This window comes from Varroa destructor, unplaced genomic scaffold (assembly GCF_002443255.2).
Source record: "Varroa destructor unplaced genomic scaffold, Vdes_3.0 BEIS01000003.1, whole genome shotgun sequence".
Lineage (NCBI taxonomy): Eukaryota > Metazoa > Arthropoda > Arachnida > Mesostigmata > Varroidae > Varroa > Varroa destructor.
This window is the reverse complement of record NW_019211456.1, coordinates 44,856,197-44,872,766: the sequence shown is the minus strand read 5'-3', so window position 1 is coordinate 44,872,766 and position 16,570 is coordinate 44,856,197. Positions and strand designations below refer to the sequence as shown.

At 42.3% G+C, this 16,570-nt stretch overlaps 1 protein-coding gene and 1 long non-coding RNA gene across 15 annotated transcripts in view; one reads left to right on the top strand and one right to left on the bottom strand.

Annotated features, from left to right (window-relative positions):
- Positions 1–957: 957 nt before the first annotated feature.
- Positions 958–3,178, top strand: LOC147757012 (uncharacterized). 2 transcript variants are annotated; one of them, XR_015325159.1, is made up of 2 exons: positions 958–1,144; positions 2,194–3,178. It is a non-coding gene; the product is annotated as an uncharacterized LOC147757012 (long non-coding RNA). The 2 variants fall into 2 exon arrangements; XR_015325158.1 differs by having other exon boundaries at positions 958–1,158.
- A 2,311-nt stretch (positions 3,179–5,489) lies between these two features.
- Positions 5,490–16,570, bottom strand: part of LOC111246189 (uncharacterized) — a 132,944-nt gene continuing 121,863 nt past the window's right edge. For all 13 annotated transcript variants that reach the window (XM_086985579.1, XM_086985578.1, XM_086985580.1 and 10 more), the window contains 5 exons: positions 14,443–14,597; positions 13,252–13,330; positions 12,779–12,929; positions 9,873–10,023; positions 5,490–8,065 (listed from right to left, as the gene is read on the bottom strand). In XM_086985579.1, coding sequence (XP_086841705.1) covers positions 7,872–8,065; positions 9,873–10,023; positions 12,779–12,929; positions 13,252–13,330; positions 14,443–14,597 — 730 coding nt within the window. In that variant the 3' untranslated portion in view covers positions 5,490–7,871. The remainder of the gene's footprint in view (positions 8,066–9,872; positions 10,024–12,778; positions 12,930–13,251; positions 13,331–14,442; positions 14,598–16,570) is intronic.

The following is a 16,570-nucleotide window of genomic DNA, read 5'->3' as shown; positions in this document are numbered from 1 at the left end:
ATAGGGTGATAAATCATCGTTGGCCGGCTTTGCGACAGTCAGGAAACGAGCTTTCCTGGTAATAAGAACTGCGTTGTGGTTCAGCCTGGTACACGAGGCTAACGTGGCTGCTGTTGTGACACCCTCAATCGAATGCCTTCCTGCTGACACACATTCATACAAACACATATAGGAAACGAGTGAGGCCCTCTCAGCAAGGCGGCTCTTATAAATCGGTGTGTGTGAGGTCAAGCGTCTGCCCATCCGAGGAGAGTGTCTACAGGAGGCGTAAAAACGGCTGGAAAATTGGCATTTCTGCTGCCCTAGCCTGCAGGACGCAGAAATCGCCAGAAAAAGGCCTTATTGGATCAGGTGAGGCCTTAAAAAAAGTGTACGATTCGCATTCATATACTATAGAACTTAACTCTCGACCCATGTCGCCGTGTCGAACCAGTAGTAGTAGTAGTAGCAACAGCAGCAAAAATACTTATCATCCTAATGTAGAAGGATATTGTGGAACGCGAAGGAGCTTATATGGTTTAGGGAAGGCAAGCGAGTATTTGTAGCTAAGTAAAGATAGATGAAGAATCTGGAAGGAAACCAGATAAACGTATATATCCATACGTATAATACACATCTATCCAACAGAGACCAGATGACGCAGCGAGAAAGGACGCGGCTAAGGACGTTTCTTTTCGTTTTTCTTTCATATTCGACGAGTGTGTAGAGTAATCGGTGGGGTGCGATCATTAACGACACGCTAGCATAATCTTTACAGTGCTTTTGCTTCGCTCAGCGGAGTTATCGGCTTGCCGCGATCGTGCTCACTGATGTGGGACAGGACGTTAAAGGCCGGTCAATAACAAAAGACGAATATATTTATATACAATTGCAGCAGTATGCTTACGGCGCGACTATCCTCTCCACTGCTACAGCTATCGCCGTCATGATGGTGCTTATAAGGTCTTGACGGGGCACACAACGCCGCTCGCCTACAAGGACACGTTTGTTGGAGCCTCGACTCGTTGGCTATCTCGCAAATTTTTGTCAGCGATGTCGGTCGCTGGCCCGGTCCGGGGAACGAGAGCTAGCTCCGAACAACGGAAAAGAGTGACAGGCACTGGAAATGGATCTGACAATACCCATCATTCGGTCTGCGCATATGGTAGATATACAGCGGTATGTAGGAGGAGTTCCTACTCCACCTGATGTAACCGTACTAGTTGTGGAAATAGTATTAGCAGTAAAAATACTGCTGTGTCAAGGAAATGCGTTGTTATTGGTAGGCAATCAATGCATCTTAGCGTGTATTTTTAAACCCAGCCTATGCATAGTGTAAGCGTTTTGACGGTGTTTCGTATATCGATAGTCGGTATAAGTTCGCGTATGTTCTCGCTGAATAGAGAGGTCGACAAATGGCTACGTAAGCCATGCAACCTCGCATAAACTTTCTACCAAACGATAACTATTGACAAAATTATCTTGTTCACATTCTGTTTTTAATTCACTAAGAGCTGAGTCATGCAGATTAATATGTTATGATACAGCCTATATAAAAGTAATATTAGATTTAAAGATACATGTAGAAAAATCAAAGAAACTTCTTACCTGAAACATTGCTGCTTATTTCTGTTGTAAAATTAGCCTGAAACCCAGTGTACGCTATATAGCGCAGTCGAAAACCCATTTAGAGTGATTTTTCGGCTTATCAGGGTATTGTCAAAGCAATTCAGGACACCGAAAATTATTGCGCCAGTAAAGAAAATTTTGCAAGATTCATACGATACTATGTGAAATAGATATTTTACCGTTTGTCTTAAATGAATTGTATCCCATCTTATCGTTTGTAATATATATAAAAGATAATTGCTTTAACTATTTTTATAATAATTTGTATATAGCTTCGACTTGACTAGAAACCATTGTGCCGAACATGAGTTTTATACTCCAAAACAATTAAGGAAAATTCTCTGGAAATTAAGGTATCTGGAGTAATAAGGACAGCTTTAGGCGATCATTGCGAGAGAAATTCGGATTGAGAATTTGCAATAATACCGGTGTAGGGGTTTCTCTACCTTTCTGAGTTCTGCACAACAGGAATAAAATTAAACCACGGGAAATGTTTGTTCATTTTTGCCATAGGATATTGATGGGGTTTTTTTGCCTGGTTTATGCCGAAAGGTCGAGAACTCATAAACTTGTGGATGCTTTCAGGTGTTTGCTCGATTTCTCAGGTGGCCTACGAAATTTTAAAATTTAGTCTGGTTTATCTTAAGATAAAGTGTTTATAGCAGCTAAAGGTAAGCCAATGTGCAACGCGATTCTGTACCGATCGAAAGCTTCAACATAAAAACAAAGCCCTTGGAACAACTAAACATCCTAGTGACATCCCTTTTAACCCTTCACTTGTCCGGCGCAAACTCGTTCTAAGTGGTACATTGTCTAATTCACTAGTGCTTTTAAAAAGGGAACAGCTTCTAGAAATTTACCAGACTCCTGTGGTGTTACACTGGCTCCTTTTTTCGTCTCTATCTCGATCTGATACCCAATATGATCCTCGCATCCTTTTGACTGTTAATCGACGGTATACTCTACGAGCTATTGAAGGCTCATTAGGGTTTGAAGGGAAGGGAAACAGGCAGGCAGGCAGGCAGGCAGCAGGATCAACAAAGGACGCCACGCGAGCCGTTGTCGCGTCACCATTTCCTATGAGACGTTGCTAAATCGAGTGCTATATAGCTGTCAGGGGCTACCAATTAATCTACGCTGAAGGAATGAACGCACCAACCTCTTTTTTTCAGTACCTTGCGTTTTATGCCCTTCGTCATTCTGTATTTCTTCACACATTTTCTGTTATGACCTCTTCAAGTGACTTCGGTGCTCCCCTTTACCGAGTTGAGCCGATTGCGTGTGAAAAAGTGAAAGGTAGCGATCGTACGATGACTGATACGTGGACTGTTTTGTAATGGGAGCGTACACACAAAGACGCAAATGCGCCCACATCCGATCTTACCACGACAGACGTTGATACGACGGCTACGCTTCAAACAGGAGAATGCTATTGCTTTAGACACGGTGCTTACTAAGCCTTTGTAACGGCAGTATGGGCTGCTGCAACGTAGGCCTGACCAAGAGGAAGTTTGGATACTGCGAAAATGTATGTCAGACCAATAAAGCGAGAAGTTGTGCTAACTAAGTATTACTTTTCTCTTTTTTCTACAAATTTTAAGATATTATCAACAGCAAAACATACCGGCATCTACCTGATCTCACTACTATAGTAATCCAGCCATAGAAATGTTTATAAAATGAAAATCTTAAATTTTATATAACGAGTATTCGTTTCCTAGCTAAAATTGCCGATGCCATGGCTTCAAAATATTACTATCTTTTCTTTAACATGTTCACTAGCTTCAAAGCTGCCCACTTTTACCTAAAACTAAATTAAACTACATTTATATCAGCACACAATCATTGGCAAGGCCGCAAGGTTACTGGAAGCCATGCAGCTCAGCTACCTTCTCCTTAAGCATCGTACAAAATCTGCACGGAGAATATTCGAAAAAAAGCTATGTGAGCTTGCAGTATCACGTTGTCATGTAGGAGCGTTAGGCTGTTTGCGATCAGTCGGATGACGCTTAACCTTAGCGTCTATTTGTACAAATGCTCCGTGGAGTCTTGTGCTTCATCGGCGTTCACCTTTATTCCAACCACTTTGGAGGTAGCACTTGATTTACGTCCTAGAAGTATCCAAAAACACATCATGAAAATGCTGAAATATAAACAGTCTAATTCTTCGAGTAGATTTCGTTTGGAACACATCGGAATCGAACGCAGTAGCCATTGACATGAAGACTGCGTATAGACAAATTCAGTAGAAAATCGTTGACGCCCACACATTTTAGAAATAAGGTCTACTGTTCTTCTCATAGCGACAATAGCTTGAATCATGGCCTGACGTTAAGAACGGTTAAAACGAACCAGCGTCTTCTTAGCATTTTAACATAGTATTCACCCTTATTGTCCCGCAGGAAACTCTCGAAAGAAATATCTAATATCCTCAAAGTTTGACGTCATTCGCTGCTAGTCCTGCGGCTCGAATCGAATAAGCTGGCGGGTAGATTTTTGGCATGTTTTAGGTATGGTAGTTAGGTCATTAGGGACTACTTCGTACGATAGGTAGCCAAACATTTCTAAAAGTAGACCCTTCATAGCACAACTAATTGACTTCTTTAATTACGAGAACAAGTGCCATGGTTATTCTTTATGCAATCAAAGACAAAATCAATCATTTAGAAAAAGATTTTATACTACATGCCGGCCGGCGTTCCAATTGAGACCTCCCGAAAAATGGGGGACTCGAGGGTACCAGCTGCTTGTTTTGACATTTCCCGCGTACATACAGATTATTTGTGATGTACAGTTGCTTTTTATTATCGTCGAACCGAAGTTTATATCTTAATTAATTAACGATGTCGGATCAAATAGACTTTGTTGAGATATATAATTCCCGAAAAAAGTGCCGGAAAGACGAAAACGCTAGAGGGCACATAGAGATGAGACGATGTATTCTTGCTATGCTGGTACAAGTACTACTAAATCGATTTTTCTGCAGCTCGTGTAACGCACGATCGTATGCGGGAACGAACAACAAATGTTGAGCAGCTCGTTTTGCCTCCTTTTTACGAACTGGGATTTCTTCTTTAAAGGTCTTCGTAGGTCAGCACGTTCGTTGTTTTATCGACAACTATAAAACACAGACGTAACTTCACAAGCAAGCTATACCTGCTTCCCTAGTCTAGTGGCAACCCAGCCCCTCCATTTCGACAGCGTATGAACAGTACGAAAAACAGCCGAAAAAAGAGAGAAAAAGTCCACGTAATACTGAATGAGAAAAATAGATATAAGCCCTTCGAGGAAGACAAAAAACGTGAACGTAAGAAATAGCCTCGTACTGTACACATACAGTCTCTTAAACTAACCGTCATCTCTGCACTTCTACATTCTTTTACCCGGTATAAAATTTGCCACTTTTATGCTCGTTTTATCTTTTCATGGAATTGTAGCTGCTGTTTGCCTCGTTCTGGGAGTGAGAAGCGAGGCTTGTACGGTCGAATCGGCGGCAGTCATCTTCTATCTACCGCAACTATAGAAGAATAACAATAACAGTAGTAATGAAGTTCTGACGTTGCGAAGTTTCTTCTTTATGCGGAAAAGAAGATACAAGCTTCTTACGATCTTGCTAACGTTTTTAGCACACCGATTCTTTAAGCTCACCGGTTTCTCTTGACTGTTACCGGTCCATACGCTTCACGCGCATATCGCGATTATGCACACGTACGTGAAGTGACGTGTGTAAGCGGAACACGTTAACAGTGATAAGGATGACACCGACTGGCTTTTGCTCCTCCGAACAGTTTTGAGCGTTGTTACATACTTTTTAGAGAACATGCAATCGTATATTGACATGAAAGCGTCGTAACGGGTAAAAGAAACACACATAGAACCGATTCAATCTTAAATAATAGTATACTTTATTTTTCACATTTTAACTTTATGCTACATCTGGCTATTACACCGTGTACTTACAAGGTTAGCCTCCCCATCCCTTACCACCACCCTTCCTTCCGGCGTTCACCCATTTATTCTATCCCGATACTCGACGGCCTTTGTAGTTTGTTTTTTCTATTCTAGTTGGAGTTACTTTTGCTGGCAATCATTCCCTTCTGGCATGAGTGCTAATCCTCTGGCTAGTTCGTTCGCCTTATCTGTCTCAATGTGCGCCATGCCTTTAATCTGCATGAGAGATAGATATACGTACACTTATAAAGATGTCTGCTTGTCTCCAGAACACACTGAGTGTGTCACCTTCGGCAAACTGTTGTGCCATAACTTCCTAACTCATTGTTTCATCCCTCTGCTAGTCATCAGGCAAATATTCGACTATAATTACTTTAACCCCACTTTGCCTAGATCTTTGCCATATCATTAAAATGGGAGCTGGCTAAGTATATCTAACTACACAATACGCTACTCTTTCTTTTGAAAAATGTCTTTCTTTTCCTGTACATCGTCACTGGCTGTTATTTCTCACGTCGATCGAAAATATCAACACTTTGTTTGAACCGTACTTAGTCCGCGTGTTTGTCCTGTCGCACGATGTGTTGACATGCCGAAGAACTAGCATTGGCTAAGTCTTTTTTTTCGGTCTTTTGGGCGCTTCAACTAGCGCTACTGCGAAGCAACGTACTCACGTCGACTATAGGGCAGTAGCTTAATTTACTTTACTTAGCTAACTACTCGGTGTCGGTCCAATGTTCACTTCCTGCATGCGCACCATGGTCCACACGTGGATCTCAATAATTGCTTCCTCCAAGGTTAACAAGAAAGTTACCATCGATCCTATTCTCGCTCGAGTACGCTCATTTTCCGCTCTAGGCTGTGCCTCTCGCCTTTGTCCGATTGGACTCCTTCGGGCCTACTTGCGTTTGAACTTAGTTCACTTGTTTTCTAGCCGTCCTTTGCTTGTTTCCAATTTTCAATAGTGTATAAAAGCGAATTTGCCCAGACGCCACTTTGTTGTCATGTTTGTATATGAGTGCATGGTGAGTGAGCGTGTCTGTGTTTGATGCCTTTATTAGTAATACATATGCTCGTTGCTCTCCGTCTATAGTCTATTCTTAGTATCACTGTATAATCGTATGAGTGTATATTGGATTGGATGTAAGTGTATTCTACTGTGTTCTTGTTTCGCCGATGGGATCTGTTGTTTGGCACAGAATGGAAAGTAAAGTGGACTTGGATAGTTTTAGAACGATAGATATAGATATATATATATAAAAATAGAAAAAATAGAGATAAGAATTCGGCACTGGGGTCATAATGCTACTGGCCGTAGAAATGGGGACGGACAAACAGGAACAGTATTGCTGCATCGGATGGCGGAATAGCGAGAGGTAAAGTCTACTAAGCAGAAAACGTTGGCATGCGCGTCGGTTTTCTGCTTTTCATTCGACTAGCGCATGCCTTACGCTTGCCGTTGTTCTGGGTTATACTCCTTTCGTGGTTACTCATGCCCTATGGGTACATCTAAGTGAGTGTGTACAACGAAGTTATTCATGCGGGCAGTGCTCGTGAAACTTTAATGGGTGGGTTAGTCAAAGCCCAGGAATTTCCATCATTTCGTATGAAGACTATGAAATTATAGAGGTTCAGAATAAAGCTTTGGAAACAAGTTTTGCATAAGCCTAGGTACACATGGCGTGTGCTCGTGTTTTCATTCATAACGGAGCTCTGGCTATTACGCCTGATCACATACACCATCCATAGCACTTCCTATCTTGGCAGTATTATCACGCATTGGCGAATCTACATACAGCCATTGAAGCTCGTCATCAAATACTTCTATAATGTAAGTATGTTTATGTGTCCTGTATTGTATGTTGCAAGTTGAGTGTGCCTGTACATTTGGGCATTATATATATATATATATATATATATATATATATATATATATATATATATATCAATTCTTTTAGATCCTTTCTTTCTAATCTACGCTTTTTTTTCTCTTCCCGAATCCAAACTCTGATTACACTAAACGGTACATTTCGTACCTTTACTGATTAGCACTTCGTAAACGTATTTTTGTGCATGAGGTTTTCTTTGGGTATAATACAGTGGCGTGTGCCGTACCTGTAGCGTGGGAACTATCGAAATCACGCGTCACGGATGTCAAAGTGTCTAAGAACAGCGGAAAGAACAAGCTGCTCGTACCGAGTCAACACTTTTCGCATCTCTGCTCTCTCGCACCACTGTCGCTATTTACCCAGACCAGGTCCGAGAGATGTGTATCGCTTACTGACAGCCTATGGCACGCTGTGATGTTGCGTCTAGAAAGCGAGGGTGACGCTAGTCACGACAATCACATACAGTAGCAACGTTGTAGGTCCAGCCGCTAATCGCAAATGGCTGGTCGAAGCATCTGAGGCGAATATTCGTTGTTCGAATACCTCTTGCGTTTTGGCCTCAATGAAACGGGACGAGACCGGTGCAGCACCTTTGTTAAATTCGCTTGATAATGAGGCTGAAACAGAAGAAAGTGTAGTAGACAATCTAATTAGCGTTTGTATGAATTTCACATCTGTGTTCGAATTTACTTCTACGCCGCCTCAACATACACAAGCACGATACATGCTCAGAATAATCTAGAAAACAAATGATAATATATATATATATATATATATGGGTGTATTGACATTTCCAACAAGTTTCGGGTATATTTCCTATGTGAGTGTCCTATATTAAATTATCATCTGCGAAAGATAGTACCCACAACAACGGTGTGCGTAGCCATTACCGATTATTTTTTACCGCTGATTTGAGTGGAAGAGGTGCATTTGAGGTTTGAGTAGAAACAGAAACTAGAAGAAACGCATTTGGAACCAATGGAGGCAATTTGCAAATTCTAGAGCGTAGAAGACATTTGCTGTATCACTCGGGCTTCGGCATCCAGTTTGCTCTAGTGCAGATGTAAGTCTTCATATTTGTATATACGTATGTGGCTTGCTTGCTGTCAAATTTATTTAGCTCAGTACGGCACTGTGCATCTCGCTTTTGAGACAAGCAGCGTATGTCAAGAAAGCACCCGTCGGAGAGAGAAAATGGCAGAGTCGAGAACAACTATAGCCACAGAAAATAAGAATGAGGAGAAATACTAAAAAGAAATTGCATGGAGAAAACGCAAATTCTCATAACCCTGCTACGAACGCCTGGTAAACGTCCGTTAGATTGTTGGGCCTCAGCCGAATTCTCCAGCCCAGCACAATGGAGAAATCAAGCCCTAAAAAGCTTCTTGGCGAAAAAAATCTACGATGTTTGCTATAGCTGCTGTTGCTGCTGCTGCTGCTGCTGCCACCGTTGGTAAGTGAGTTGGAAGAGAGAAAAGACTGCGGTGCAGCGTGAAGCATAACCCCTTTCCATATGGCCTATCTTGTCTACGAGCAGGCTCCAACGGTAAAGCACGATAGAGTAGATATACTGCTCGTTTTTTGCTTCTGTCTGTCTCTTCTCGACGGTAACACTCTTGATCCACTCAACGCTTTCAGAACCATTCCCTGTAGAAGGAAGACACGTTGTCGAGATCGCCGCTGGCACGAAACGGCAGATAATGGGACAAGGGGTCTAGAATGAAACACAGAACAAACCATGGAGGGACCCACTTTTTCGCCTTGATACGCGCATCACTCTCTGGTGTTATCGTCCAGTGTTGTGCTACAATAGCGGCCATATTGTTTTTGTCAGCCCGTTATTCAACTCAGGCTTGCGACCCGAAGCCTCGTTTTTTTCTGACCCTGTTATCTCCACAGAAGAGTTGCGGAAAGACTGCATCAGTTGAGCAGTACGGTTTTTTTTTTTTTTTTTAGAAATTTTCATAAATCTAGCTTTACGCTGAAATGAAAGTTTATTGGGTCACAAAGTCTGCCTTAATGAAGATGCGTTACTTTAGCATTTTCTGTAAATTATTTGATATCACTGCCGCCTACGATATCGGCGTTACGTAGAGCGATATACTCTCCTTGTCCGGAAAGAAAATATTCCAGGGCAGAACGATATCGAATCGAATAAGGGCGAGCAACTTTCCAATACGTCTGTACGTATAAGATAACACCACCCTCTTCCAACGACAAGATTGTGTAGACAGCGAAGGACTGCGAATCGATCCATTTGTAAAAAAACTATATATATATATATAGACACGGTATTTCGAAAGTTATTGGCGAAATTATTGAAAATAACAAAAACCTAAATAGATAGATTTGCCTCGTATATAATATGTCAACTGGACAGTTACACCTAACGTAACAAAAATTGAAGTATCAATGAAGACCTACCTTTGTTTAGTTTGAAGAAATCGTCATCGAAGCGTACCTTGAGCATCGTTGACAGTTCTACACTGTAAAGGGCATTTGGGTCCTTGGGCAGCGTCGCGGGGATTTCGCGTTTGCGCCGCCCATAACCCAACTGACCATTGCCACATGGAATCTGTGAATAACGAGTATTAATTGATGAATGATTTTTGTTTTCACAGTTAAAACGTTTGATTTGCTAACCGTGCCACAAATTATGCCAAGTTTTTATCCTTCAAAACGTAAGAGTGTCATACATTTATTCTTCGATTTTTCAGGATGGCGTTAGCGTCTCACTGCTCGCCAGGCGAAAGATCGATTTTGATAACTGGCGTTTGCAGCATTCTATATATTCTTTACAGAACTTACTTAGGCAATTTATAATGTTTAATAGTTAATAATAAGATCTTGCGGGGCACTAGTTACTATTTCTATTTGTCTTAATTGTGGTGCTAGCTTTTTGTTGAGTGTAACTTAAACGGTTCCCAGTCAGCTTGCTCTACTCATTTGCTTAGCCTATTATCAGAAATCTGTCGTTATCTGTTCCTACACACACTAGAACAAACCTCTGAACCTAGAGCGGATTCCGGCGTACAATGGGAAGGAGGACTGACCGATATGTCAAATCCAAACGCAGTTGCCGAGGACAGGCTAGACAAACCCCTTTAGCTGTATCAAAACAGCCAGAAAGTGCACCCCCGATGCATTAACCTACGACGAGCTAGAATAGATAGCCCATCAGTGTATTCTCGGCGGCTGGAGGTAGTAGAGTATGCCTACTTTATGCAGAACGCATCGCATGTGCAATGCCATGCGTCATTCCCTCTTTCATCGTTGTTCTCATGCATAAACGACCAGCCTCTATGGGAAAACTCAACCAACCGCCTACCGCGTTCTAAAGACGAAGTCAATGAGGCTCTTTGCGCCATCACTAAAGCTAACCGTAATGCTGCCACAGATCGCAGGGGATTTTACGGGATCCGGCTATATCGAGGCTATACTGCTGCTCTATCTACGTCGACCTGTATATGCAGCCGTGATCCGACTACTTTACAGAATGTGTGTTTACCCTGAATGCCGCAGCATAGCTGAGTTCGTGCGCGATGTCCATACTCGTAGACTGACAATGACTCTGACCGGGCATCAGTGTATAAGATATGGCGGAAGACTACGAATATGGAAAAAGTATAGAGGCAGCAGCAGTAACATAAGCGCATATGTAGCAGACATATGTACGCTTAAAATACGTTAAAAAAATCTTACATACATAGATATCTATGAAATGAGATGTTTTATGTGCACAGAGGTAGGTTTTCTATTGCTGCATTTGACCGAACTGCCGGCCCTCTTAGCATTACGGATCTTTCTTCTTCTGTCCATTTTCAAACGAGCGTAGTAAAAAGCACAACACCAATAGTAATAATAACACGTTGCTTTCTGCCATCGGCACTAGCGTAAGCGTGCGCCCAGTCAGCTAGGCAAGACCATGACTGCGCAGTAGAAATACGTTTACACGTAGACAAGACGAAAACATATATTCGATGATCGTTAGGATTACTAGCCTATTAGAGTGCACTATAAGAAGCCCTTATTTTTGCCCAATACCTTCCAATGAATATTCTCGGTTCGTTTAGGTATGAAAAATAAATGTGGACGCATACACACCCACACGGAAGGCAAGTTATCGTCAAGCTGTTTTCCATTGTTTAGAGTTATTCTGCAACCGTCTTAGCAAAATTCGTATCATTTTTTATCAAGCACAGCTTGTATCCACAGTAGCTTATATAATTTCACGATTACACTGTTATACCTGAAGACGCATGCATAGGCAGGCATGAGAATGTGGGAATGCAGTATTCACTAAAAGATGTATGCACCACTGTAGAACTTCACAGGTTAACATCATAACTACCCGTAAGAACACCAAATGACACTAACCCGTTGTCAACTTTAAAGATACAAATAGGCGTATGTGATACGACATTCGTACATGTATGTTTAGCTTATTTCTAAATTTTCGCATGCCCCTTAGTCAAGCAATATGGCTTGTTTTTATTTAGAAAATCAGGCTTCTTGTGCGTTATTTGCGAGTAAAAACGTTCCGGCAACGATAACGCCTTATTGTTTACCCCGTGCCAACAGGCTAAATGGTCCCTGCCAGAATTATTTCTATTATCTTATTGCGACATTTGTTGTTTTAAAAGCTGCTTGAAAAGCTTGTTGAAAAGCTACTTCTCGCTAGTACTAGGTCTAGGAAAGAGAGGTAAGGAAAAAGTGCTATTTTATAGAAGAGCCATTCTGGGGTAAGTCGACACTTCAAACTAGCGAATTATTTTGTTACGACGTTTCACGACGTCGCTGTCCTATGTTTCACTTACGCTGGATGACAGTATAATTTTTATGCACAAAAAAACGTAAACTGAGAGAAAGGCTGTATGGATGGATGGTCGCGAGACTAGATCTTGATCTGTAGAAGATTAGACATGGCTAGCGACGCAAATTTGTGACAAGCCCTTTGACGCGATACACCCTTTTTGGAGAAATAGATACTTTGTTCGCCAATAAACACTGAAACAGAAACAGGGTGTTTTCAACCACCTACTAAGAGGAATGATTGGCGCTTTATCTTGCAGTAAAATACAATAAAAGTATTCGTTCTAGACTTGATCATAAATGTCTACAGCATAGATTACAATAGTTGTTCGAGTTACTTTGGGTAACGTTCTTCATGGGTTGTCCAACGAGCGTGTTCATTTTTCAAAGTGGTAGGTACTTTCGCTCACCCAAGCCGCCTCAAATTGATACCCAAAACTGCCATCTCAAACGAACGGGGTCGTCGATTCGAAAACGGAAATATTTCATAGAATTCACGCCGTGCCGTAATAACTTACCCCTTTACATCTATTTATACATATGGACACCGTCCCGGAGAACATCACGTAATTCGACTCGGGGAATTTAAATGCTTTAAAAGATGCGCTAAGTGTATCTCCCCCGTCAGGCGTTTCGAAATTCGAAAAGATGTATGGATCAATCGAACATCTGTAATAAAAAGTTGAAAAAAAAAGATAAATGCATTATCCTAGCTACAAAATATGTGCTACACTAATACTTTACGAGAACAAATAGTCTCCTGCAAATATGTAAAAATATCTACAAAGACAAAACGTTTAATATGACGTAATAAACTGAAAGCAAAATTGCAGAGAAGTTACTTTACAGTATATCGTGTATAACAAGTTGTTGGTGATGAAAAAATTTCACTCTGCTATCCAGTCAATGAAAAATAAACACAACTCTAACGACTCATCTAGAAATGTGCATGAATTTAGTTAGCAAAAAAAATTACGTCATAGTGTCTTACCCATTCATAATGATTACTTCTTCTTGTTTTCCTGCACTGTCGGACACCTTCAGGAAAGTGCTCAAAATCCCGTAAGTTGCTGGAAATTTTAAATGTCCTGAAGTTAGATATAGTTATCTTCACAGAATTGTGTGTCTTAGTTTTTGCCAATGAGGAACTACTCGGTTAAACTACGCAAATGCATACGAACACTTTTCAAAATCGTGCAATTTGTTATCAATACCAATGACCTCAAGAAGATTAAGTGCGTAGTACACACGCATGGCAACCTGTATTTGGCCCATTGCTAACTTTTAATTAAATAATGATACATAGATAAAAGTTAAATGACAGTGCGGCTGGTAGTCGGGAAGACCCATTCAGCCCATTAGTCAATTGGAGTTCAGTAGCCAGATGACATATTTTTATATCCCTCATTTTCTCTTGGGAAGCAATTCACACATTGATCAGATAATGTGGGTTTCCGTGTCGGTTGAGGCCATTGGCGACCAGCAGACGATATTACTAAAATTGAAAGCTAGAAGCCACGAGGTAGCAGACCCACAGAACACAACCACACTTTCGCTCCACTTCAAGCCGACGATAGGGTCAACTGTGATTCTTCGAATCGTTCATTCGGTGGGTGCCATTGGTCGTTGTCGTCGCCATCGCCTTGTCCTCCTCCATCCCTTGAAATGATAGTAGTTGTGGTGGGAGCAATGGCTAATAGATTGTTTGACCCGATACCGACTATCGGTAGCCTTTGTTCCCGTGTAGACTTGCCAAGCAATCACAATCCACCCACCGGCCACTGTCCTTTCCCTCTCACTCCCGTACCTTGATCTTCTCCTACGTTTACTCCCAGAACCGAAATCAGCTAACAGCTGGCATTACTTTCGGCGTTATTGTTCCCCTGGTGATTTGTACCTAAACCAGCACCTGTTTGCTGCTCCTGTCTACTTAAGTTAACCCACACATTAGCCTCTCATCCCCTTTTCCCAAAAAAAAGAAAGAAGATAATGGCTAGAAAGCGACATATTCTTGCTAAGTGATAAGGATTATTATATTTGCATAACTGGGTAACGTTGTTGTATCGTATATATAATAGTAGGTGCGATATATGTATAAACATATGTACATATATATGCTGCTCTCTAATAGAGAACTACAAGATTAGTGTTCTATTCAAAAATGTATATAGTCTATACTCACATTTGCTTTTCTGATCAAGATAGATAACCATTTCTAGTGGCGTGCCTGGTTGCACGTTGAACGTTGTGTCTAGCAACCGGCCATTCTGGCGGATACCTATCTCGAGGTAAGGTACAGGCGCATGGGCTTCGATGTACTCTGTGATGTTCAGATGACTGTTAGAAGTCGAAGTGAAGTCGCCGTGAAGTAACGATAGCAAGCCAGAATGGACCGAAACAAAATAAAAAAAAAAGCACAAAACAACATAATGAGACGACCGAAATTATTCAGCTTCATAATTCCGATCTTATATGCGCTTTTAATAAGCCTCGATTGTAAGTGTTCATTTTTATTTTCGTTATACTTAGAATCTGCTATGCAGACCTGATGTTGTTATGGGATGCTGCCGTGCGAGCCTTGCCATAGAGTGAACCATTCGTTTTCCATTGGAAGCCCTTAATATTTTCTACTTTACTTCACTTTATCTAGCTTTGATATTAAAAGTTAATAAATGATGCCAGCGAAAGACTGCTAGTATTGCTGCTCGTTTGCCGTATGAAGAAAAAACAAGCGCAGACGACGCTGACCAGGAAACAGGAAACCTCTCCGTTCACCGTTCGTTGAAACAGAGGACCAGCAAACGGTTTGCATTTACTGTTGGCAGCTAGGAAGAATGTCTTTGTTGTTACACACAGCTCATTAGCTTTGACGGCGATTGCAGCAATGGCACAGACCAGTGAGGTAAGCCTCCGTCGACACCAAATAGAAGACGGTGGCGAGAACAGCCGGGTGACGTCACTGAGCGCCGTCAGTCGCTTCTGTCCAAAACACAAAGCAAAAGGAGAAGGCTCCTGACACCAGGCCAAGAAGTCGCGCATCCTGCTTCGCCTGCTGCTCGTTTCAGACTAGCATCGATCACCACCACAAAAAGACCCATAACAAGGACGACGTGGCCGGACCAAAGCGCACCAGGATGTACGGCAAAGCAGACTCACCCAACCTTGGATAACGACTAACAATCGTCCAGTCGACGAAGTTCTCTTCTGTTCTTCTTCAGTTATTCGCTCGCCGCCGCTTGCCTTCGCTATTTCCGTAGGCTTACTTTCTTTCCCGAAATCTGTATCGTGTGTCTGTCAGCAAACGGTATTTTGTGTGCCTCTTTCCGCGCCTTTGTTTACTAAGCCTGGGTACGCAATGTAAGAAACCTAGTAGGCAACGGAGTGGCAAACAACGAAGTGGTTAGGCCGGGAACTGGAAGGCTGAAAAACCGGCACTGAGCCCGTGTAAGGAACTTGGCTTGTTTAACGTGTCGGCTAGGACTAGGCTGGCTGTTCTCGTGACGCATCTCAACCTGCAGAAGATACTACGTTCTACTGTGTTCGCCCCATGGCGTTGGTATTTTCCTCCAGCACCATCCTTATATTCCCTCTCTGATTGTCTCTCTTCCGTGACCACTGTCCCCGGCCTCGTTTTTACCGCCCTCTCATACCAGTCAAAGCCAATGCAGCCTCTTTTTTTCGGCCTGCCCTTTTTTGGTCTGAACTCGGTTGGCTCAGGTAGGCATCTACAAACTAGTTTCTCTTCTCTGCGAATACCGAACATGACGAAATACCGGATGCGAATCTGTACTTTGGCCTCATTTGTTCGTTACGCGGTGCCTCTTTCGTTTGCTCGTTCTTTCGCCCAGTCGTTGCCACATTTCCTATGGCGACACACGGCACGTCGTTGTCTCTTGCAGTATCCACCTGCTTGTTTCTGGTTACTTTCGCTGCATCATTCTGCTCCCACCCGCTACAGTTTGATACATGATGTACTTTGTCAAGGAGCGCCTAAGTGCGGACACGAACGCAGAATCAAATACGAACGACCCAAGGAGTTCCAACGGTTGTTGTCCCAGAGAGAGGCGCACACACAGTTGCCTCCCTCGGGGACGAAAACAGGGCACGCGTATAGCGAACGGAATTGGGGAGAAGCGGCTTGGAGAGACGAAAGTACTACGGCTTTTCTCGGGCCATGTCAGGATCTGCAAGAGAGAGAACGATTTCGTTTTTGCTTGCCGCGCTTCAAGCAGCGGAAGAAAGCGCTTTTTCCCATTCGCCGTAGAACAACGTCTTTCTCATATCCAACCGAGCCAATGGGAGAAAACAGG